The 21239-nt window shown below is 50.2% G+C and overlaps 1 protein-coding gene across 1 annotated transcript in view; it reads right to left on the reverse strand.

The window, feature by feature from the left end:
- Positions 1–1524: 1524 nt before the first annotated feature.
- The window catches only part of LOC125738788 (arginyl-tRNA--protein transferase 1), a 48193-nt gene continuing 28478 nt past the window's right edge, over positions 1525–21239 (reverse strand). Inside the window, 3 exon segments of the mRNA XM_049008113.1 lie at positions 1525–2937; positions 8783–8903; positions 20459–20558. Of these exon segments, the coding sequence (XP_048864070.1) occupies positions 2759–2937; positions 8783–8903; positions 20459–20558 (400 nt within the window). The 3' untranslated portion in view covers positions 1525–2758.

The raw sequence follows: 21239 nt of genomic DNA on the forward strand, positions 1-21239 counted from the left end.
ATTTCCAGAATGATCCGGCGGTCACACATAAAAACCCAGAAAGAGGCCTGCAGAGCCGGCTGCCTTGGCTCAGATGGTCAGCTATCGCACCTCCAATGCTGAGGGTGACCTTTCTGGGGGGCGTTTAAGGTTAAGGACAGAACACTGGAGAAGGAAGGCAGAGTCTGCAGCCAGCAGGCTGGACTGATCCGACTTTACTGCTCCTTGAGGGAGAGGACTTTGTTCCTATGGAAACAAACAATTTGTTGACCAGAGGTTTTCACAAGGTGTGGGAGTGTCTAAGGACCCCATCCCCACATACAGACACCAGTTGGAGATTGTTGGGATTAATGTCTTTGGGTTCTGCTCTCATTGGCAGACATGAAGAGTGTTTAGTGTGCTAAATCTGTTCCCTTCATTAACATCTCAGTCCAATTACGTCCTCTGGCTGGAGGCTTGTTTCCCCCGTCGAAATGCGCTATCACTCAACGACGCTCCACTTTCCTGATTGACATACCTGTCAGGGCCCACCAATGCTGGAACCGGCCACGGTTCTGTGTGCTTCCATACGGCATAAGCCCTGTGTTGCAGGCGTGGCTCGGTTTGGTCTGCTTTCGTTCAGGACTAGCAGGCCGCCGTGTCCCAGCTCGAGACCGGCGGCTATTGGGGCGAAAGGGCGGCCTGTTAGCTGAGCCTCAGCCAAGCTCAGCCAGGTCCAAGAGATTTGTTGGCAGTGCACGGCTGGCCCAGTCTGACAGCTGGTTAGCTAAACATGGCTGAAGACAGGGCTTCAACTTTTACATGCGTGTCACCACAGAGCTTACGGTTACAGCTACAGGGGAATTCCATTAAACCTGATCACGCTCCGTGCCTGCTCTCTCCACAACAGCTCCCGACACAGAGAAGCGCTTCTCACTCTCACGACCAACAGGACGATCCTGTTCTGCTCGTGGCTCGGACGAGAGTTGGCAGTCTCATGAAATTCCAGCGGCGTTTTTGGCGACTGAGGCCGCGTACGGCTTAATAAAACAGAGGATTGGTGAGGTGCTGAGGAAGGAGAAACCCAAGTGGGACGTGTATCCATTTTCTTTACACAAGTCTGTTAAACTGCAGCTACACTGAGGATCACAAATGGTGCTGCTGCAGACAGAAACTCACATAGCAGGTGGCAGCTTCCAGGAATCTGGAAAACAGACGATGTGCAGGACACAAGGTCTTGACCCATGGCCATCCAGCACAAAGATGATAAATGCCTCCCGCTCTTGTCAGGGGGGAGACTCACGCTAGGTCTCTGTTCAAGGTGCACATGGTAACATTTACTTTGGAAACCAGACTGTTTTATGACAAAGAAAACACTTTTTTGGGTGGAATTCCACCTCCAAGCTTAACCCAATGCGATATTCCTGCCTCGTTGGCAGTCACCCCCCCCCCCCCCCCCCCCCCTTCTGCCTTTCTTTGCCACATCCAGGCCACAGTGCTTTCCCACAATGCCTTGCTCCCCCCAGCCATGAGGCTCCCCTCGATTCATATACTGAACGAGACGTGTACTACATGTACAATGTTTATATTTCTCGAAAGCAAAATTAAACATTTATTTTTGTTTGCTTCATAACATTAACAGAAAAAAAAAATGTTGCAAATAAGCCATATTTCAAGGAGAGAAAACAAAGCTTCAACTGATCCAAATGAAGATAAATTCTGTGGTTTTCTTCTTCTTTCACATTTCACAGTATGAGACTGAGTCATCTTGAGCTTTCCGCCTTTAACCGAAGGTCTGACCACTGGTGGCCACTTCAGAATCACGACGTCAGCTCTTGAGTCCCACCCACGTTGTTCGTTCTGATCCTGGCCTGACCAGGAGCAGCCCCCCCCCCCCCCACCATTTAAAGGTTACGGCGTGTCGCCAGAATAAAGTAAGAGGCCTTGTCCGTTTCCCCATATTACCCAGCAGCCCTTGCGCTGCCCCCTTCATCCACAGATGAAAGCAAAAGCCAAGCAGACAGTCGAGGTCTGCTGTCTGCTTGTTTGGGAGCCATGAGGCATGACAAAATGGCTCCGCCAGGGGCACAGTCTGAAACCTGAATGAGCTGGATTTGGACACCTTGAGGATCTGAAGATTATTCCACCCTTGCTACAGTATAGGAATCTCCCAGAAGAGGAGACACTGCGGTCTGTCCTTTCAAACTGCTCCATCCACTGGCCTCATCAAACTGCTGACATTGGATTGGCTTCCTTGAGGAGCTGCGAAACATTTTATCGTCCAGAGGCAGTCAGCCCCGAAGTCGGAACCGGGGAAACGAGCTGGAAGGAAAAGCATCAGACCAAGGCTGAGATGCTGAGAGCAGAGAAATGTCTCAGCAGATTGATTATTATTTGAAAAACACTGCTACCAGGGATTTCTGGACTCTCGTTCTACTGAAAAGAATTAAGTCCAATTCAAGAGACAGGAATTGACATGTTATTTTTTTTAAGCATGTAAAGGCATCTGAAGCCTAACAGACTAATTTGAAGGACAATGGTCTATTGTTTGACACCTCAGTGACTTCAGATTACAACCAGTGGGACTTCAACTGTAAAGGAATTTGGCTGTTTGCAAGGTGTGAAAAGCTCTAGACATTCATGTAACGTATCAAGGTAACACGGTGACACACTCCAGGTGGTGACATGAGTGAAATGGAGATATACGAAAAGTGACATTGGTCTCAGAAGCTCCACCCCCTCTAAAGGTCACAGAAGCTCTGCCCTTCCCTCCAAAGGTTACAGAAGCTCCCTCTGGTGGTCATGCTCTGTACAATAGCATCCTCTCCGCGCAGGCCTGCCCCACGAGGCGGGCATACTGCACCACCTCCTGCTCATCAGTGGAGCCTCTACGCTTCTGTTTGTAGATGCGGTAGGGCATGACGCTGCGTTGGTGGAGCACCAGCACCTGATCCATGTTCTTCAGCGCATTCTCTTCCCCTGGAAAACACAGGCAGACATATGGATCAGAGGTCTTGTTGCGTCACCCAATAGGGTGGCCGTGGCAGTCCCAGAGAATCCAGGTACCTGGTGACATTCCTCAACACGTCCCAGTCGTTAACGGAAGAACATTGTTTCCACATGCACAAACAACCGATTTCACGACATCCGATACGCCTGCTTCTGCATTCCTTGCTTGGCCCAGCAAAGCCGCTCGACCTCAGGTTTGCCCCGTGCAAACCTCTGACCCCACGTGCTAGTGGATGCTGTGCAGGAACGACGACGACGCGTAGCTCTGCTCCCTTTAGCACAGTGGCATGCTGGGATATGGAACCCCATGGGATGGGAAAAAAATGACGGGGGGGAGGAGAGGTTGAGTGTTTTCTGCAGACTAAAGATCTGAGCAAGACAATGAATAACACAGTGCCACCCCCCAAACAAATATTACCTGGGGTGAGCAGGGCAGGGTGGCTGGATGGTTTACAGGTTCTCATTCCTGGCCGAATTGCCACTTTCAAAACACTCATTACACAGTCTGTAAACTCCCCACCAAGCTCCCTGAAGAGCCATGAAAGGAACATTGTTTAAGCCCAACGCAAGGGTTTATGGGGACCGTTTGTGGAATATAATAATGTTGGGGAAAAACACACAAAAAGGCCTACCTAGGTCTGAAGGGGATGACAGAAACCGTGATAAATGGCCGATCCCCACGGCCAACCGATATAAAGCAGAGGAGAGCACACCCCTCAGCACCACGCCGGGGATTATGGGTAATGTTCATCCATAACAGATTCAACGACTCTGGAGCTTATAATTAAAAAAAAAAAAAAAAAAAAAAAAAAAAAAAACTTGATATAATATAAAATCAACTTTTAGTCTATAGGATTTCAGAAGCAGCCAGCTCACAATGACACAACCCCCCCTGACAGAGATCTGGGGAAAAAAATATTACAAGATGAAGATTAAATAAAAAAAAAATTGCACAGCTTTATTCTGATCAGAGTTGTCAGCCTGCTAGCCTGTCATGTCGATGGTATCTGTGGAGGGGGTGATGCCTTAGTAATGTCCTTACTGGAGTGAAAGACGGGGCCCAGAGCAGAGCTGTGCTCATATGGTGCCCAGCTGAATAGGATCGGTGCTCTGGCATACGCTCCCTCTCACGTGTCCCCTCACATACACAGGAAGCTGCCCTCAATTTTTTACCCCACTTTTAAAATAACGCCACTAAATGCTCCAATAGTCCAACCGCTGTTCTTCAGCTCTTAAGGCGGAAAAAAAACATAAAAGAGAACAAGAGACTGGAGAGAGGGCTGAGGAGACGTGGACTTGCAACCTCCGCCCCCCCCCCACTTCCTGTTGCCCGGGTTCTGATTGGCTGATTAGGGTGCAAGGCCACCTCCCTCCCTTTCCAGTGGGGGCAGAATACTGCAAAAACAATCCATCAAAGACATTAAACCAAATTATGAGAGAATAAAAAACAGAGTAGAAAGGAGACCTGAGGCATGCATCTGGTCACCAAAAAAAAGAATAATCGTTAGATATTCTCTCCTTTGCTCTACTTCTCATCCACCCTCCCCGTCAGCCAAACATCTTCAGAAATGGTTTTTGCTGGATTTTCTGAAAAAGTAAATGCCAGAAAATGCCTCTGGGATCCCTAAACTTATCCAGAATGCAAATGAAGACCAGGTACATCTAGACTGTCTGTCAACAACTTTTATTTACATTTTATTTCATCCGCATTTCATTTTCTCTTCTCTTTTTCCATCCCCCTCGCCGCTCGAGACATCCAGTCAACCCCATCCTCAGATACCGGAGAGTAAAAATCAGTCGCCACGGTTAGACGACATTCGACCATAAACATCCAGAACCCGCATCTGTGAAAAGACGTCATGCAGTTTGAAGACATAAAAAGGAATAAAGAAATCTTCTCTGAAATGATCCACTTGTATTCGGCAAATTTCTGGACACTGATGTTAATATCAGGGTTGATACACTGAAATGCACTGAAATCTGCCCATTGCCATTTGGAAAAAACCAAAGGGGATGAAAAAGTATGGAAGTGCGACGACACATCAGGAGGGAAGAAGAAAGGAAAAAATCAAACAACTGTAATGAACAGTGATTTAAAAAGCTTTTAGCTGTAAAATTAACCTCAGTAGTAACACTGAGCAGGGCTGTCCAGAGAGCAGAGTGGGGCAGTCCAAACATCCGCATAGGGTATAAACATGCCCCTTCTCCCTCCCTCTCTCTGAAAAACACCAGACCTTCATCCTCCACCAGGCCTGGAGGCTCCATCATCCTTGGGTTCACCTCGGGCACACCAGTCCTTAAGGGCAAGGGTCAAGGTCAGAGGAGATCGTCCATAGGAGTCTCGACATTCCCAGCCACACTGGTTTGGCCAGAAGCAGAACCCCAGGGTGACCAATGACTGTAAACGCAGTGAGATCCTAACCATCATGGAGATCTTCACCTGCCATATTCTCAGAAACATTGCCCCGAAAGCCGAAGCCTGAACCACCTATAAAAAAGCCATCTAGAGACCTTTACTTTATAACCTAAAGATCTCCATCAGCACATCTATTTGCTCAATCTCCATAGTGGTTTCCCAGGGCCGATTCCCATGGGACTGCCCATGGGATAACCAAGGCCCGGGCTGGACTCTGGACTTGGGGTACCCCCATGGCCCCACGGTAAATTTTGCAAACTGGAAGGGTGGGGGGGTTCACCATGATAAAATTTTGCCTGTTCATATACCCTTTGGCCCAGTATGCCAGATGGCCAGTACAGCCCTCTCCAAAGCTATGTTCCCAAGCCTCTTACTGACCAAGTGAAGATGTTCAAGCGGGGGGTAATGCCTTAGTAATGCCCTTACTAACTAACACGCCTCAAGCAAAAAGAGACATGGGCTGCAGCAGTAGGGGGGGCATTCATCTTCCAGAAATCCCTGTACCCCGTCCAGCCAATCTGGAGAATCCCTCTGTTCCTCTCCCCTCCCCCCCAAGTCAGCGGCTTGGCTGAAGACTCGCACACACCATCCATCCACCAATAGGCTTCCAATGAAGGAATAGCTGTGGGAATCTGTGCCCTCCCGCGGTGCGCATGCATGCCACCATGATCGCCGGGGCAAACTCAGAGCAGGAGGGACAAACGTGAGGCAGAAACTTCTGCTGATGGGGACACTGTTTTCATGACATCTACTGTTCTTTTACAGATCATAAAAAAGGCTAAAGGAGTGTGGCTAGAGGTCAGTCCCCATATCTGAAGGTGTTTTTTTCTGGGATGAGGACAAGAATGATGAATAAAGCTCAAGTCAGCGTCAATGAAAAGTCCCCACAGATGGACAGGATTCAGCACCCGTCTGTGTTTGCGTCAGAAGGCTATCAGAGCGTCCGTCCAAAGATTCAGGACACTCCACAGAGAATTAATGATCATACATAGATAAGACAGATTAGAATAAATAGATTACAATACATAATAAGGAGTGAGAAAGAACAAAGATACAAAGCCCTTGCTAGTCCAGTTCACAGAACTCCCCGACCTCAGAGTCCTTACGTCTCTTGCATGCCTCGGGAAAAGCATTGGGTTGTTTCAGTGCTGGTTTGCTTCAGAATGGTTAACAGAATGTCAGTGGCTGCAAAGGCGCTAATTGCAGCGCTCTCACTGATGCCGCTTAGGGGCCCCGGCGGTGTTTTTCCAATGCATGTTTTTGACACGACTCATGATTAAATGAAGCCAGACCCTGACAGGAGGACTAAGCAGATAAGCTTACCCAGAAGGCACTGCTGACAAAGGATTTGGCGCAGACATCCCTTTAAAAAAGAAAAACTGCCGCTATCTGATGGCAGGGTCTCCGGCCAAGACCTCCACCGATCCTGGGACATTTATCTCACTAATCTCGACCAATACATCCACTGAAAGATACTAGCACCATGGGCCAGTGCAAATGTAGAGTCTGGGGGGGGGGGGGGGGGGGGGGGGGCATAACCACCTACAAGCAAAAAAACAAGCCGTAGCAGGACTCAAGAGTCACACCCTTCAAACAAGGCAACAGAGGCAGAATGCACCTTCTGGAACAACTTAACGCCTTGCAGCTCTTATACATGCAGCTTTCTGTTTGGCCACAAATGCATGAATAAAAGGCCTCTATAAATCCCAGCACACTGCAAAAAACCCAAACAAGAGGGTCACAAGCAGGGAACTTCCCCCTAGAAAGGAGGAGCAGAGGAAAAGAGGATGGAAGGGTCAACTTTTCCATGACAACCTTGTCCAAGGACTGGGATTCTCCTCTCCATCATTCTACCTCCATGCAAGGCAGCCATGCCAAGTATGACATCACCATGTTGGCCAAAAGAAGAATAAACCATTTTTACCGCTGGAACAATGAACTGTGTGCTGGAGGAGATCGTCCAGCTCCACCACCCTCACCCCCCACATCATCACTGTGCTTTCCTATCTTTTGTTAGGGCCAGTTGGCAGGAGAAGGAGCAAGAGTCAGGTTAGGTAAACCTCTATGTGAGAGACAGACGCTCCACCAAGCCTACTTTCCTGTATTTGTCTGCCAAAACAAACGTAAAGCTCTTTCAAGCCAGGCCTGATCACTGGTAGATTGGAGTCATGGTATAAGCTGAGTATATGTGGATGGGTGAACTACCAGAAAGACCCAAGACCCGGCAGCCACCTTCTGGTCCCCACAAGGTACCCCACACAGCCTACAGTCGGAGGCCACAATAACTTGACTTGTTCCTAAAAGGCTTCTGCCCAAGGGGACTTTGAAGACTGCTGTTGACTTCTTACCAAACACATGGGTAACTCCAAGCAAAGGAAGGGCATCAGTTTTGCAGCCGGTAAGAGGGAACACAATAGCCTCAGAGATGGAAGGAGATCTTGGGCACGTGGGGGCAAAGTGGGGCTGGATCTGGTTGTTCTTATTAGATTTTGATAAAATCACTGCCAATGGGGCAGAGGAGATGGGGCCGGTTTAGACGGTTGAGACTGTGGGCAGCCCAGCACAGGGAGACCCTGGGAGAGCGCCAATGGGAAAGGCAACAGCGGACAAAGGAGGAGGGAGGTTGCACTGTCTTTCGAAATCTCCTTAGAGCTGAAGCAGGCGACGGCCAGTTGGATCGTAGACGAAGGAGTGGTGATGGAAAGCACACCGCAGCCGCGAGGGCGTCTCTCTCGCTCATGGCGGCGCCTTGCGGCGACACTGTTTGTTATTCTGCTCCTGCCCCCTGCCTCAATGACCCAATGTTCACCGGCAACCGGGCTAGAACCAGAGGGGTACGAAAGAAGGAAAGGTAATGGGCTAGAACCTAGAAGAACTTCTCATGTACACACTATAAAACAAGACAGGGAGCACACTGGGAACAAATGACCAACGGAGATGTTCATGTAGAGTAAGCGTTAGCACATGCTGACTTGCACAACTCATCCCCGTCCAGCATATTTGCCAAGATGCTCTGGTGGCGACTGATGCTGCCATAACCCATAACTAACAAGTCGGAATAAAACACAAACCGATTCTGTATAACAAGTGACTGACAGAGCCTGGCATGTTAAAAGTCTGTCTGACAACAGTGCTGAGCTGGGTCATGCTTCTGGAATCTCAGTCTTTGCATTCTTGGTATCGAGATCCACCCCTGGTTCAGTGTCTTTGTTTTAGGTGCCTGGTACCACATCCTGCTGGCTATCAATCATATTCATAGCCTGGTATCAAGACCAATATTTCAATGGGAGAAAATTGACTGATGTCATTCCTTACTGATCCCCCTTTTTTGACAGCATATATGGTAAAACCCAAGCTTTATCCCAATGACGGATACCTATAAACAAAGGGTTGTAGTACCTGTGTCGGGGTCCTGGTTAAGGCGGGCGTAAACTGAAGCTTCAAGCAGTGGCAGGCAGCGCTCTATGGGCACCCAAGTATATGTCTCCGGGCACAGGAGGTCCGAAGGCTTGTACTGACCCTGGAGTAGATGAGGGCAGAGAGAGAGAGAGAGAGAGAGAATAGTCTGAAGGTGTGTGATTGTACAAAACTATGTGATACCTTTCAAATCAACAGCTGACATGGACACCATCCATCCATCCATTTTCCAAACCGCTTATCCTTCTGGGTCACGGGGGGGTCCGGATCCCAACCCGGAAAGGGCATGAGGTAGGAGGACACTCACACACCAGCCACTCACACATGCACCCCTACGGGCAATTTAGTAACTCCAATTAGCGTCAGCATTTGGGGGGGAAACCGGAGTACCTGGAGGAAACCCCACGACATGGGGAGACCATGCAATCTCCGTACAAATGTAACCCAGGCGGAGACCCGAACCCGGGTCCCGCTGCACCATCACACCGGCCCGACATGGACACTCATAGGCCAAATACACCACATCAAACACAAAGGTATCAAGCAGAAGGATAAGAATATAGCACAGACACATTTTATACAGAGACTGAGGGAGAGATCATAGCAAATGAGAAATATAAAAAAAAGTCACAAAATTACTTAAAGACTTACATTCCTCTTATAGAGCTGCACCATAAATGTATTCATACTAAAACCATGTGTAACATTATATTTACTCACATTTGTAATCATGTATCATGATCCTTCAGGAATTGTACAAATAAAATATGATGAATGCATGCTTATTTAGAGTCATAAACCTTTGCGCCAAATTATATTTAAATATTTGTTTTACATATAATGGGCAAAAGCACAAATAAGTCGATACAGCAACAAAACGAAGAGTTACTAAATAAAGGGGACCTTTCCAGAACTTTCAGGTTTTATTTTGGTGTGAGATGTAGAAACAGAGGCATTATCTGACTGTCTGAATGCTGGATTAAACTTTCATGTGCTGCTACGTCACTTTCTCTGCAGATTTAATCATCTTCATGAAGAGTCAGGGCCCAGCGGCTGCCTGTTGTTGACAAGAAGGTTGGATTCAATCACAGGCCTCAAATGCAAGCTTTGCACCATAAACAAAACCATTTCTTCTGACTATCCTGCATCTCAAACCCTGAAAGGAGGCAGGCGGAATACAACTGAAAAGCAGCTTTGGTCCATCTGGTCAACGAGTCTTTCGAGAAGGTTACTGGAAGTAAAGTCTAAATTAGCATTCGGCTAGCATGTTTGTCGTGATGTTCCTCACGCCCCCCTTGAGCAGGTGAGCTGGAATGCAGATCTATCGACCTGATATCCGACGCCCACTCGCCCTGACCAGCATGTTCCACCTGAAATGAGCCAGGAAAAGAGGGGCTCACCGCCGGTAGGGCGACGTTACTTCACTCGACACACCCATAAATGCTTGGGGGCGGGTGGGCAGGTCGAACATTTCTGCCAAGCTACACTCTTCACTTAGAAAGTCCATTATGGCCCAGGGCTGTCTGTCAGTGTGCACAGGCGAAAGCTCTGAGTTTGTTTACAGAAGCCCGTCGCAGTGTGAAAATAGACCGCCTACTCCCTCCCCACCTAAAAAAAGGCAGGAGCCACATGGTGGCAGACTGTTGCGTCAGTGGAGATGAACTATGTGGCCAGTCAGACAGGTAGTGAGCCATCCTACAACAAAATAATGTCCCGTTTACCGGATGAAGCCGCAAGAGAAGAGAAGTTGGGAGACCCTTCTACCAGATTCCTTGGTATCGCGTGCTACAGCACAGGCATTTGTGGTGTAACGTTAAACTGCACCCCCTTTCTGCGCATCCCAAAGCGTGTATAAGGCTCAACTGCTAAACAAGCTGGCCAGTGTGTTCCTCCGGGTGCCAGGAGAGCTGAATCCTTTGTTTTTTTTGAAGCAAACAGAAAGAGAAACAGAACTGCGAATGTGAGCCATGTAGACCACGACAGGCTAAGCTAATTTTCCAATAAACAACGTGCCGGACTTGAGACAAGACTCCCAACTACAAAAAAAATTGACATTTTCCACCTCCCTCCCACTTTCTCTTCCCAGGCTATATGATTGAGTTCCGTCAAAGAGGAACGGGAACAAAATGCCAAAGGAGGGAAAAAAAGGAGCAGCGAGACCGAGGCCACCTCTGGATCATGGACAGCACCTCTGCCAGCACCCGCAACCCGCGATAAACTGGACCTGCTTCCTAAAAGGTGCTGAAACACGAGTTCCTCTGCCAAGGACAGTTTTATTGAATCCCTCCAATGTATCTGCACTTGCTATCTACCATTTATGAGTTCAACAGATGCACTCAAGCAGGGCAAAAGAGCCAAAGGGGAGTGAGATGCCACGAGTCCGAATCCGAATCCAAGAGCAAGCCAACGCCCTGACCCGCTCCAAATGGGCTGCTCATCTCCCTGGAGGGTTTAGCATAATTGCACACACATTTTCCCAGAGAATAGATATGTATGTTACGTGTGCAACGTAACCCACCCATCCCGACCCGCTCCAGAAAAGGCTTTCGAGTTCGAGTGAGGGTCAGAATCCAAGCTGAGATTTTTATCTCGGTCAGGGCTGTAGTAAGTATTCTGACAGGTGAATCTGAAAATGCACAAAATTTGGGGGGGGGGGTATCCTGTTATTCTGCAGCTTGTATAAAACCTGGCCTCACTGGTCAGAGCTTTAGAGCACAGGGCTCCTGCTCCAAGATCGTCGCCATGACCCCCCCTGCAGGCTCGGCGTGCACACACCCATGCACACGTCCCTGCAGGTTAGATCGCTGTTAAGACAGGGCTCACTTGCATGGATGTGAGCACACACACTAAACTAAAGCAGCAAGATCCCTCATTTCATCACTGCAACTCATGCATGCAGTCATGGGTGTGAATGAACACAAAGAAACTACAGATGGGGGGGGGGCTGTTTTTAAATACTCTCTCATCAAGTCGCTGTGTCTTTCTTTTCAGTTACCCAGAATCCTCTCTGAACCCCCCCCCCCACCCCCACTCATCCCCACTCATCCTTCTCCACATCCCATCTCCCTCCTGCTTTTGAGCTGATGTCAAGGTGGCAGTAAGGGATAGCACACGGAGAAGGGGGGCTGGGGGGGGATAAAAAGCAGGGGGAGGAATAATGGGCTCCTCCAAGGAGGAGGGTGGGAGGGAGAGAAGGGAGGGGGGTAGATGAAGGCAAAAATGAGAGCTGGGTCAGGGGGCGGTCATTAAGCACGAAGGCGTTAGGGATGGGAGGCCAGAAGAGGTGCGTGGGTCTGACAGTGCTGGGGGGGGCAATAATGAGGAGTGGAGGCTGGCTGGGGGGAAGGATGGAGGGAGAATGATAGAAGTGTGGGAGAAGACTGATTCCTCTGTTCCATTCACTGTGTCAGACTGTTGGAGCACCTGTACACACACACAGACAGACAGACACACACACAGACAGACAGACAGACAGACAGACAGACAGACAGACAGACAGACAGACAGACAGACAGACAGACAGACAGACAGACAGACAGACAGACAGACAGACAGACAGACAGACAGACAGACAGACAGACAGACAGACAGACAGACAGACAGACAGACAGACAGACAGACAGACAGACAGACAGACAGACAGACAGACAGACAGACAGACAGACAGACACACACACACACACACACACACACAGCCCTGCAGCCTTTACCTGCAATACATTTCAAAAACCAATTAATCACACACATAAATTCTTGGCTTTCAGGCTTGGAATCCTCATGAAAACTTACACCCTATATTCACCCCCCCCCCCACCCACCCTCAAACAGTTTTCACCTCTAAGATGGAGTTTTTTTTCCCCAAGACACAGCTGAGTAATATTTTCCATCACTGAAGATATGAAAATTATCAGAAGAATCAAAACGTCAGGAGGCCTGTTGGGACAGCGGGGGCACCCAGCACCTCTAAAGCAAACACTCAGGGTTTAGGGAGGTGGGGGTTGGGGGAGGATCTCCCAAAGCAGCGATCGAAGAGCAATAAACGTCACCTTGCTCCGGCCCCGAGCTTTGACTCCGGAGGCAGACAAGGGTTAAGAGCACTGGGCTCTTCCCAAGAGAATCACAACATCTCCCATGTGCCGTCTGCCTCCAGAGCCTCGAACCCGTGTCACTGGTCATGTGGGGCTCCTTCTGGCTGCTTGGGGGACAGCAGACGGAGGGCGAGGTGGCAAAGACCTGTGTGCACACACTCACGTGGGTCAGCGGGACCACATATCAGGGGGGTGGGGGTGTCAGGAGCTGACAGGTTAATGACAGGAAAATATCTTAGCAGGATCGTGTTTCAGCGAACTGTGAATAGGGGCCGCGCTCGCCATCCTCCAGCGAACGGTCCAGCCACGAAGCGAAAGTCCCAGCCGATCAGGGACGCGTCTGCTTTTCGTAGGGCGAGCTAGAGCCAGCTGTGAAGAGAGCCAAAAATAAACAGGCCGGACGGGGGGGGGTAATCACAAAGCTAACACCTCAAGGTGACAGCTGGCTGGCCCTGGCCAAACTCTCCCTTTCATTCTGCCCCACCCCCTGCCCCCTGCCCCCTGCCCCTCACACCCCAGCCCCTCCCCTGGCCTGTGCTCTGTCCCCCTGACCCGACGCTTGAACCCTGACCTCCCCCCCCCACCCCCACACTGCTTGGGTGTCTGCTTCTCAGCCGCCTCATGGCTGGAGTCAGCCGTTTGTATGAAACAGGGGGAGAAAAGTAAAATAAATACGCGCATGCACAGCCAAGGTGTGTCAGCAGTGAGCGGCGCAGTAGGTGGTCCAATAGAAGATGGGGGGCAGGGGGGGGAATCACTCTGTCAAGAAAGCTTCAGCCTGAGAGGCAGAGCAGCCAGGGGGGAGGCTTATTTTACACCCAAAAAAAACCCCAAAATGGGTCCCGAGTCGTTTGATCTTGTTGGACGTGGTGCTTTAGCGGTTTGTTTTTTTTTAATTTTCAAGGCGCCTGGAAGGAGAGGGGGTGGCGGGAGGTGGGGGTGGTGGGAGTGGCGGACAGGCCTTGGTGCGGGGGCCCCCGAAAAGAGGGCCCGTCAGCAAAGCAGCTGGTGTGTGAGTGTGTGCGAGTGTGTGCGAGTGTGTGTGTGCGAGCTTGTGCTCATGAATGTGTGCTGTTGCCGATCCTATCAGTGGTCCGTGCAAGAGCCACACGGGCCACGGCGAGGAGAGAGAGGGGAAAAAGGAAAAGCAGAGAGAGGAAGTGGAAGCGACGCGACAGACATGACAGGTAGCCGGAGCGAGTGCTACAGCGACTGCTAATGTGGCGCTCTCTCGTTCTGCGCCTCCCTCCTCTTTCTACAGCCCTGTGGGGCATCTTTATGCCTGCGTGGGGGGAGGGGGACTGGGCTCTGAGTGGTGGCCACAACTGATGCAGGGACATAGGTGGGGGCAGTACATACGAACACACACACGCAAACAGACTGACAGCAGTGCGCAGAAAAAAAGCGGCAGCCCGACTGCATTTTCATCATATGACACGCGTGCCCCTGCATGCCAGCACATACCACGCTGCTCAGTGAGGGGGGGGGGGGGTGAGATCTGGGAGGGGTGTAGCAGTTACCCGTAAGGATCAAAATGTCATGTCAGGGGAGGGTGAAAGAGGAGCAGTGCACAGGGGGGAAACTATTATATCAGTCACATCGAAGCCTAGCGAACAGGAATGCGTGCCAGGCTGAGGCACCGGGCAGGAGACGGGCACAGTCACTCTGTCCCTGCTGGACCGGGCATATGGGAATGTGAAGACGAATTAGCATAAAGATGGACGACGGGGTTCTGCATATCCCACAATGGCCAGCAGACATTGGATTTCCATGTTTTCCTCCTCGTGCTGATTGAGGGGTCAGTAGATTAGCAGTGCTTGAAAACGAGGCCACCAGCCGCTTGCAGTAAAAAGAGAACAGGAAGGAAAGCTTCAGAGAAGCTGAAGCTGGCTTTCCTCAGAACACCCACCGGGTTGGGAGGCATGATCTGGGCAGCTTCTGATCGAAGATCTCGCAGATTTACCATCTGAGGCTGTAATGGAGGCAGGGACATTTACGGGCCTTGCAGTAACAGGGTAGGTTTGGGCTCAGAACCCCAAGGCTGCAGGAAGCTGCGGAAGCCTGACACCACGCGGGGAAAACAGCGACCGCACCGCACCCACCATCCACCCTCCCATTTTCATCTGCCACCACAGCTTCTGCGGCTCCCTCTCTCGTTCCCACCCACCGTGGAAATTTTACTGTCTAAGCCCAAGACATTCTTTCACACGGGGAGGAAGGGGGGGACAATGATGGGAATAAAAAAGCGTTTATGCAACCTGCAGGTCGATGTTTGCACACCGAAGTGCGTGAGTGAGAGGAGTCGGAAAAAGAGCGTCTGCTCCCGCCCCACCAGGCAGAGGCGCCGCGTCGCCGTGCCGCCGAGCGGGCTGTGTAAACGCCCCACGAGCTACCCCTCATCCTCACTAAATCAGAGCTCTCTGCTACGGCACACCTCCTACAGCAAATAAACTAAAAATGGCACAGCGTGTTACCCAAAAATATTCTAAATTAAGATTTTATTTTTCTTAAAAATCAAGAGACAGAAAGACAGAGAGGAACAATTTCATTCAGCATGGTTCAGGTAACCTCAAAGGAATTCCCATCAGGCTCTCAAGGTCCTGCAGGGGAACAGGGAACAGCGGAACTGGGGAATATCTCACGGAGCGAGATTCACTTGATTTAAGGAACCTCAGTGCAAATTTAACTAACATCATTCACCTTAACCCAAACTACCTCAAATTTAACAAGTTATCTGGTTAACCCAAAAATCCAGCTTCGTTATACAGGAATGATCTGGGATGAAGGGGGCCGTTTATATTTATTTACTGAGCAGAGGCCGTTTCCTAAACGGATGGACGTTTGAGAAAGCAGGGTCAGAGAATCCTTAGCAAAAATGGCCCAAAGGCTGAACCCCCCTGCCAAGTACGGGATTCGATCCAGCAACCTTCTGATCACAGGCCCATTGCTCTAACCCTAACCCACTGAAACACACAGCAGTCAGGATAACAGTGACAGCAGGATACCCATCAGTGTAGTTAGGGGGCAAAATGAACCACTGTGCTGGGACTAGCCGAAGTCCCAGGTGCACTGCTGAAATAGTTATGACCTTAAGGAGGTCACTGAGATTTAAGCATACTGGGCTGCACACTGCAAACAGGGCTGCTCTTCTTAGCAAGTTTTCGCTTCCCCTAAATGCGAGCTACTGTTTCCCTCAAAAACATCCCAACTTCCATTTCTGAAGAATCTGACATGTCCTAATCTCCACCGGCTTTGTGATGAAAATTAAAGAACAAGCTTGACATAAAATGTTTCACTGCATAAATGGGCAAATGCGCTCAAGAATCAGATCTACACAAAAAGACCAACATGCAAAATACTGCTGCACCAGTGTCTATACAACCATAGAAGACTGTAGTGCAATCCCATCTGTGACCACCAGAGGTCAACTTCCAAAGATGCCTTCACATGAACTCAGGACATAACATGTAGCAAACTGCAGGTATGTAATGGGTTTAGCAGAACTTAATCACCCATTTTAGGTGTGATAAGGGCTTCTTAGGCACAGAAAGTAGCAGAACACACCTTTTAAAACCTGGGTTACAAGATGAAGACGATTTAGAATTTCAGTAGGTAGCATATCAGTAAAGAACATGGGCTCATAGCTCAGCAGGGTCTCTGATGTAGCATAAAGTCATTTAAAAACCAAGTCATTCATAAGCAACAGTACTGAATGTGCTACTTCATAACACCCAAGTGAGCTTAATTTATCTCTCTAGATCAATGATAGACACCCACCTATAGCTTATAAACACTGATGGTCAGACCCATCGAGGGCCCACAGTCCTCATGTAGGATTGGGGGATGTACGACACGTACTCCATCCACCAGGCTGACACCCCAGCGCAGTCAGAGCCCCAACGAGTCCGCACGCTCCTCGAATCTTCCCCCATATGCCCTCACATTCCCATCCAGCCCCGTTCGGGAAAAACGGGAGCTGGCAGGGCCCCCATTTGCTTTCTTTGGCTTTGCCTTGCCTGTGAAAGGCCGGGACGTCAAAACACCTGGCTGAGAGAATACAGGAAAAGGCGCACGGTCGGGGGGGGGGCTGGCCCCACTCAGAGAGGAGCTCCAGACTGAAACCACCACTCGCAGCTTCATTATCAGCTGATCGGACACATTTCTGGCCCAGAAAAAGCCTGCTGTCAGAAAAGCAAACGAGTGAGAAGGAAAGACACTGACTACAGTAGCGTGCAAGCATATGGGTGTGGGTTTTTTTTTTATTAGAATTTAATTTTTTTAGACAGGAGAATTTAAACCGCTTAGACAACACTTAAGATTTGCACCAAAGATGGGGCCATCTTGGATGCGAGACTTGGAAGCAAAAACACGGCGTGGGGATAGTGGCAGACGAAATTTTCAGGCCCTGGGGCCGGTAACGTCTGACAGACTCCAACCAAGCGGAGAACTAGCTACAAGGACCAGAGACGGAGTAGAACGCGGAACCCAGGCAAGAGCAACAGCCAATCAGATGCTGGCCCGCCATACATACAGGTCTGAAAATTCACCAGGGGTGGGGACATTCTCACTCTGGCTGGGAAACGGTTTCTGCCAATGATGCGCTGCCAGCGCAGAACATTCTGGAATGCAAACAGCCGCCCAGGCCAGGCACAGCCTTAATTAGCTACTTGGTAAGTCTGCCGTCGTATCGGTGATAGAATAAACCTCGGGGTGTGGGTGGGAACTGGGCGACCTCCTCACCCTGCAATCTCCCGCTGAGTGCAAGGGGGTGGGGATGCAGGTATTGAATCAACTGGCAAAACCAATTGGAATGGAGGGAACTGCTTGAATCTGAGTTTGTGGGGCCGGGGGGAGGGTAGGGGTGTCTGGCAATCAGTCCAAGAATGACAACGGCGAGCTGAGGAATCCAAGTACACAGCACACGACCAGCCACACAATGGGGGGGGGGCATCTATAGATGGAATTAAGCATGGGGGGAAAAACACATTCATTGGCTGCCATATCGATGGGCTGGCCCCCCCCATCCTGGGTTGTTCCCTGCCTCGTGCCCATTGCTTCCGGGATAGGCTCCGGACCCCCCGCGACCCAATAGGATAAGCGGTTTGGAAGATGGATGGATGGATGGATGGTTGCCATATCAGAAGGACCAAAGGGGTGGGGGGGAGGAAAGGCCTTAATAAATGAAGGAAGGAATGAACAAATGAGCTTCCTCTCAGCAGGAAAACAAGCTGGGGACCATTTACCTTGTGACACACCTCCCCTCACGTCTCTGTGGGCACGTCCTCAAACTGTATAGGGGGGTGCATGCAATCTTATGGACATGATTTTCTTTTTTGCCATTAAAATACAAAAGAGACGGAGGGTATGAATAATGGTGTGTGCAAATTTGTTGGACAGCCACTCTCCACTGCAGCCCTGCAGAGAGACGGTAGCCATCCCGTCGCTGACCTTTCCCTCAACTGCTAATGGCTTCAGCAGCTCCTTCAACCCCCCCACCTGGTACGTTCTTCGGCTCTCCGGTAATATTTACATTCTTGACACCGTCAGCTGATACATCTCAACCAATCGGTCGGCTGCCTTCCCCTCAGATCCCAGCCCTACATCCCCTTCACAGGTCCTGCACCCTCCTTGGCATTAATGTACATCTCTGCAGCTTCACTTTACAATATTTACATCCTACGCCCGCAGGACTTGGGCCGCTGCACAGGGAGACCCTTGCCATTTCAGGCTCCATAGTGTGGATTCGGCATTGCTTCCGTTCCAGCTCTGGTCCCGTCCAGATTTACAGCTTAGCCTGGTTTTACAGCAATGTTATTGCCATTAGAACATGCCTGCCGCTCAGAATCGCTTTCCCCTCTCCACACCTGTAAGCCAGCGGATGGAGGAACCAGAGAGCTTTCCGCCAGTGTCTCATACTAAAATCCAAAAACACAGCGTTTATGCCTCAAATTCTCTCCCGAAATGGCTGGAGAACATGAAAATGTAAAAGACAGAGCCGCAGCTATAACATAGAACTGCACCACTCTCACGCGGGGGAGGGATGCGGCAGAGGGACCATGTGGCTTTACACCTCTAGCCGATTGGTTACAGACTGTGTGGACTGAGGACCTCCTTGCTTCTCTGTCTCCCTGAGGTCTCACCACAAGCACCTGCTGAAGTTTATAAATGCTACATCACCCCACATCCATAAAGCTCAGAGTTTTTTTCCGGTATTGTGGAAAAGTGCGAATCTCAAACCATAAACACCCTGAAAAGATCCAACCTGCAGTTTAGTGAAGGATAGAGACTGTAGGGGAGCATGTCCAAATTCCTTCCCAATGCTAAAAAAAAAAAAAAAACCACACTGCAGGTTACGAGGCAGTCTGCTTTCACCCTGCGCCACAGGGAGGTTAACACGTGTGTAGCCCCCTTAGGAAGTTCCTCCCCTAAAATCCCCCATTATTCTTCTCGTCTATTGATCTAATAATCCTGCAACAGATCAAAGGCAATCCAAGTACACTGATCTACGCTCCCTAATGGGTGCTCAGTCTTGTAATGACCTAATGGATCCTCTTGCAGCAGTGACGGTCCCCCCCCCCACACACACACACACACACACACACACACACACACACACACACACACACACTTTACATAATTAAGAATACACTGCATATCCACAGGGATACGACGGTGAGTCCCAGAGCAACCCAGACCGTACAGCAGTTAATGTCGGACTGCTCTCCAAGCCCCCATGCTCCGCCGGCTTTGAGCTTCTGCCCGGGTCATTCTGAAACCGGTCCCCACAGCAGCTGGCCTGTTTCTGCAGAAGCAGTTTAGCCTCACCCTTCTGAGGGCCTTCGTGCGTTAATGTGGCTGTAAATAATGGTCAAGAACAAACACCCACCCAAAGGCCGCAACGTTCAGTGCCAAGTGAGGTTCTGGACCCCAGCCATTGGCATGCGGGGTTTGTGTGTTCAACCCCAGGCTGTGTGGTTTTGCTCCCACAGTCTTAAAAACACATTGAGAACCGCTCTCTAAATTGCCAACATTGTGCATGCGTGCGACAGTGTGGCATCCGGTACAGGGTGTCTTCAGGTTCACGGAGAACCTATACTGGGTAAGTGCCTATGGTGGATGGATGCCATTTCTGTTCTATTCAATCTTCAGAAAAATCTTCTTCCAAGAATCACTGATGAACCAAACTGCTACTGTCCTGCGTTTACTGGGGAAATTCTCTTGCTCTCCATGAAACATACAGGTGGGGTGGGAGTTCACAGCACAGAGTCAGCCAGCCAGCATGCGGTGCCCCCAGAGGTTAGGGGTTTTGCACAGGGGCCTGAGGGTAGCATCAGCCTGCCGAACCTGGGATTCGAGTCAGCAACCTTCCGATTACAGGCACAGAGCCCTAACCTGCTGAGCCACATGCCCTCCCCGCACTCCATGTGATCCTGCACTGGAGAAGTAGTCCTGGGCAGACAGATGATTGGTCAGTTTCTGTTACATTATTACTTAGGCAGATGCCACTGGAGCAGAGTGGGGTGCAGGTGTCACAGGGACAGTCGGGGGTGGGGGGGGGGGGGCGGGTTACCTTGTAACGCATCTTTGGACAGGAGTGGATGTAGAAGCCCATGTAGTACTGGGAAAGCTGGGGGGTGCGTTTCTGTAGCTGCCGGGTGAAGGCGATCTCCCTGCGGGGGGGGAGGAGAAAAAATGGTGGGAAGAGAAATGTGAAAACAGGCCCCCCAACCGAGAAACTGGCTAGAAGAGACAGCGATTTAAAGTGGCGGTCAGGTGCTCAGGGTGCTTTAAAAACGCTTTATTTACCACTTTCCACTTAGCTTCCCCCGCTTCTGAATCACCGTCCACTTTAATTATCGATCCATCACTCCCCCCATCCCCTGCCTTTGTTTTTCCTTTTCCATTATACCCATCTACCGCATCTCAGGCTTGGGTGGGGGGGGGGGTGGCTCTTTTTTTTGGTCTCGGAGGGGGGAGAGAATGGAGGGGGGGGCAGAAGGTCAGCCTGTCTTGCCGGTTCCCATCCCCTCCTGACAAAGCCCGGGCCATCCATGAATGAGTTGGGGTGTTGGGGGGAGGCCCATTCACAAAAAAGCAGAGCGCCCCCCCAACCAACCCCCTAAGGCAGCAGAGTCCTCCATTATCCCTTTTCACAGACCTGACACCCCAGCACAGGCCAAATCGGGGGGCTTCTGGGTGAGGTGACCGCGGTTAGGCTGCCCCATCCGGGCTCTGCTCCACGTTCCTCTCAAACACACACACACGCATACAAGGACACGCATCACATGTGCGACTACAGGCTGCTGAACATGCAAAGGTGTCCCACCAGCCATAAGCCACACACATACACA

The sequence above is a fragment of the Brienomyrus brachyistius genome, chromosome 3, assembly GCF_023856365.1.
Source record: "Brienomyrus brachyistius isolate T26 chromosome 3, BBRACH_0.4, whole genome shotgun sequence".
Lineage (NCBI taxonomy): Eukaryota > Metazoa > Chordata > Actinopteri > Osteoglossiformes > Mormyridae > Brienomyrus > Brienomyrus brachyistius.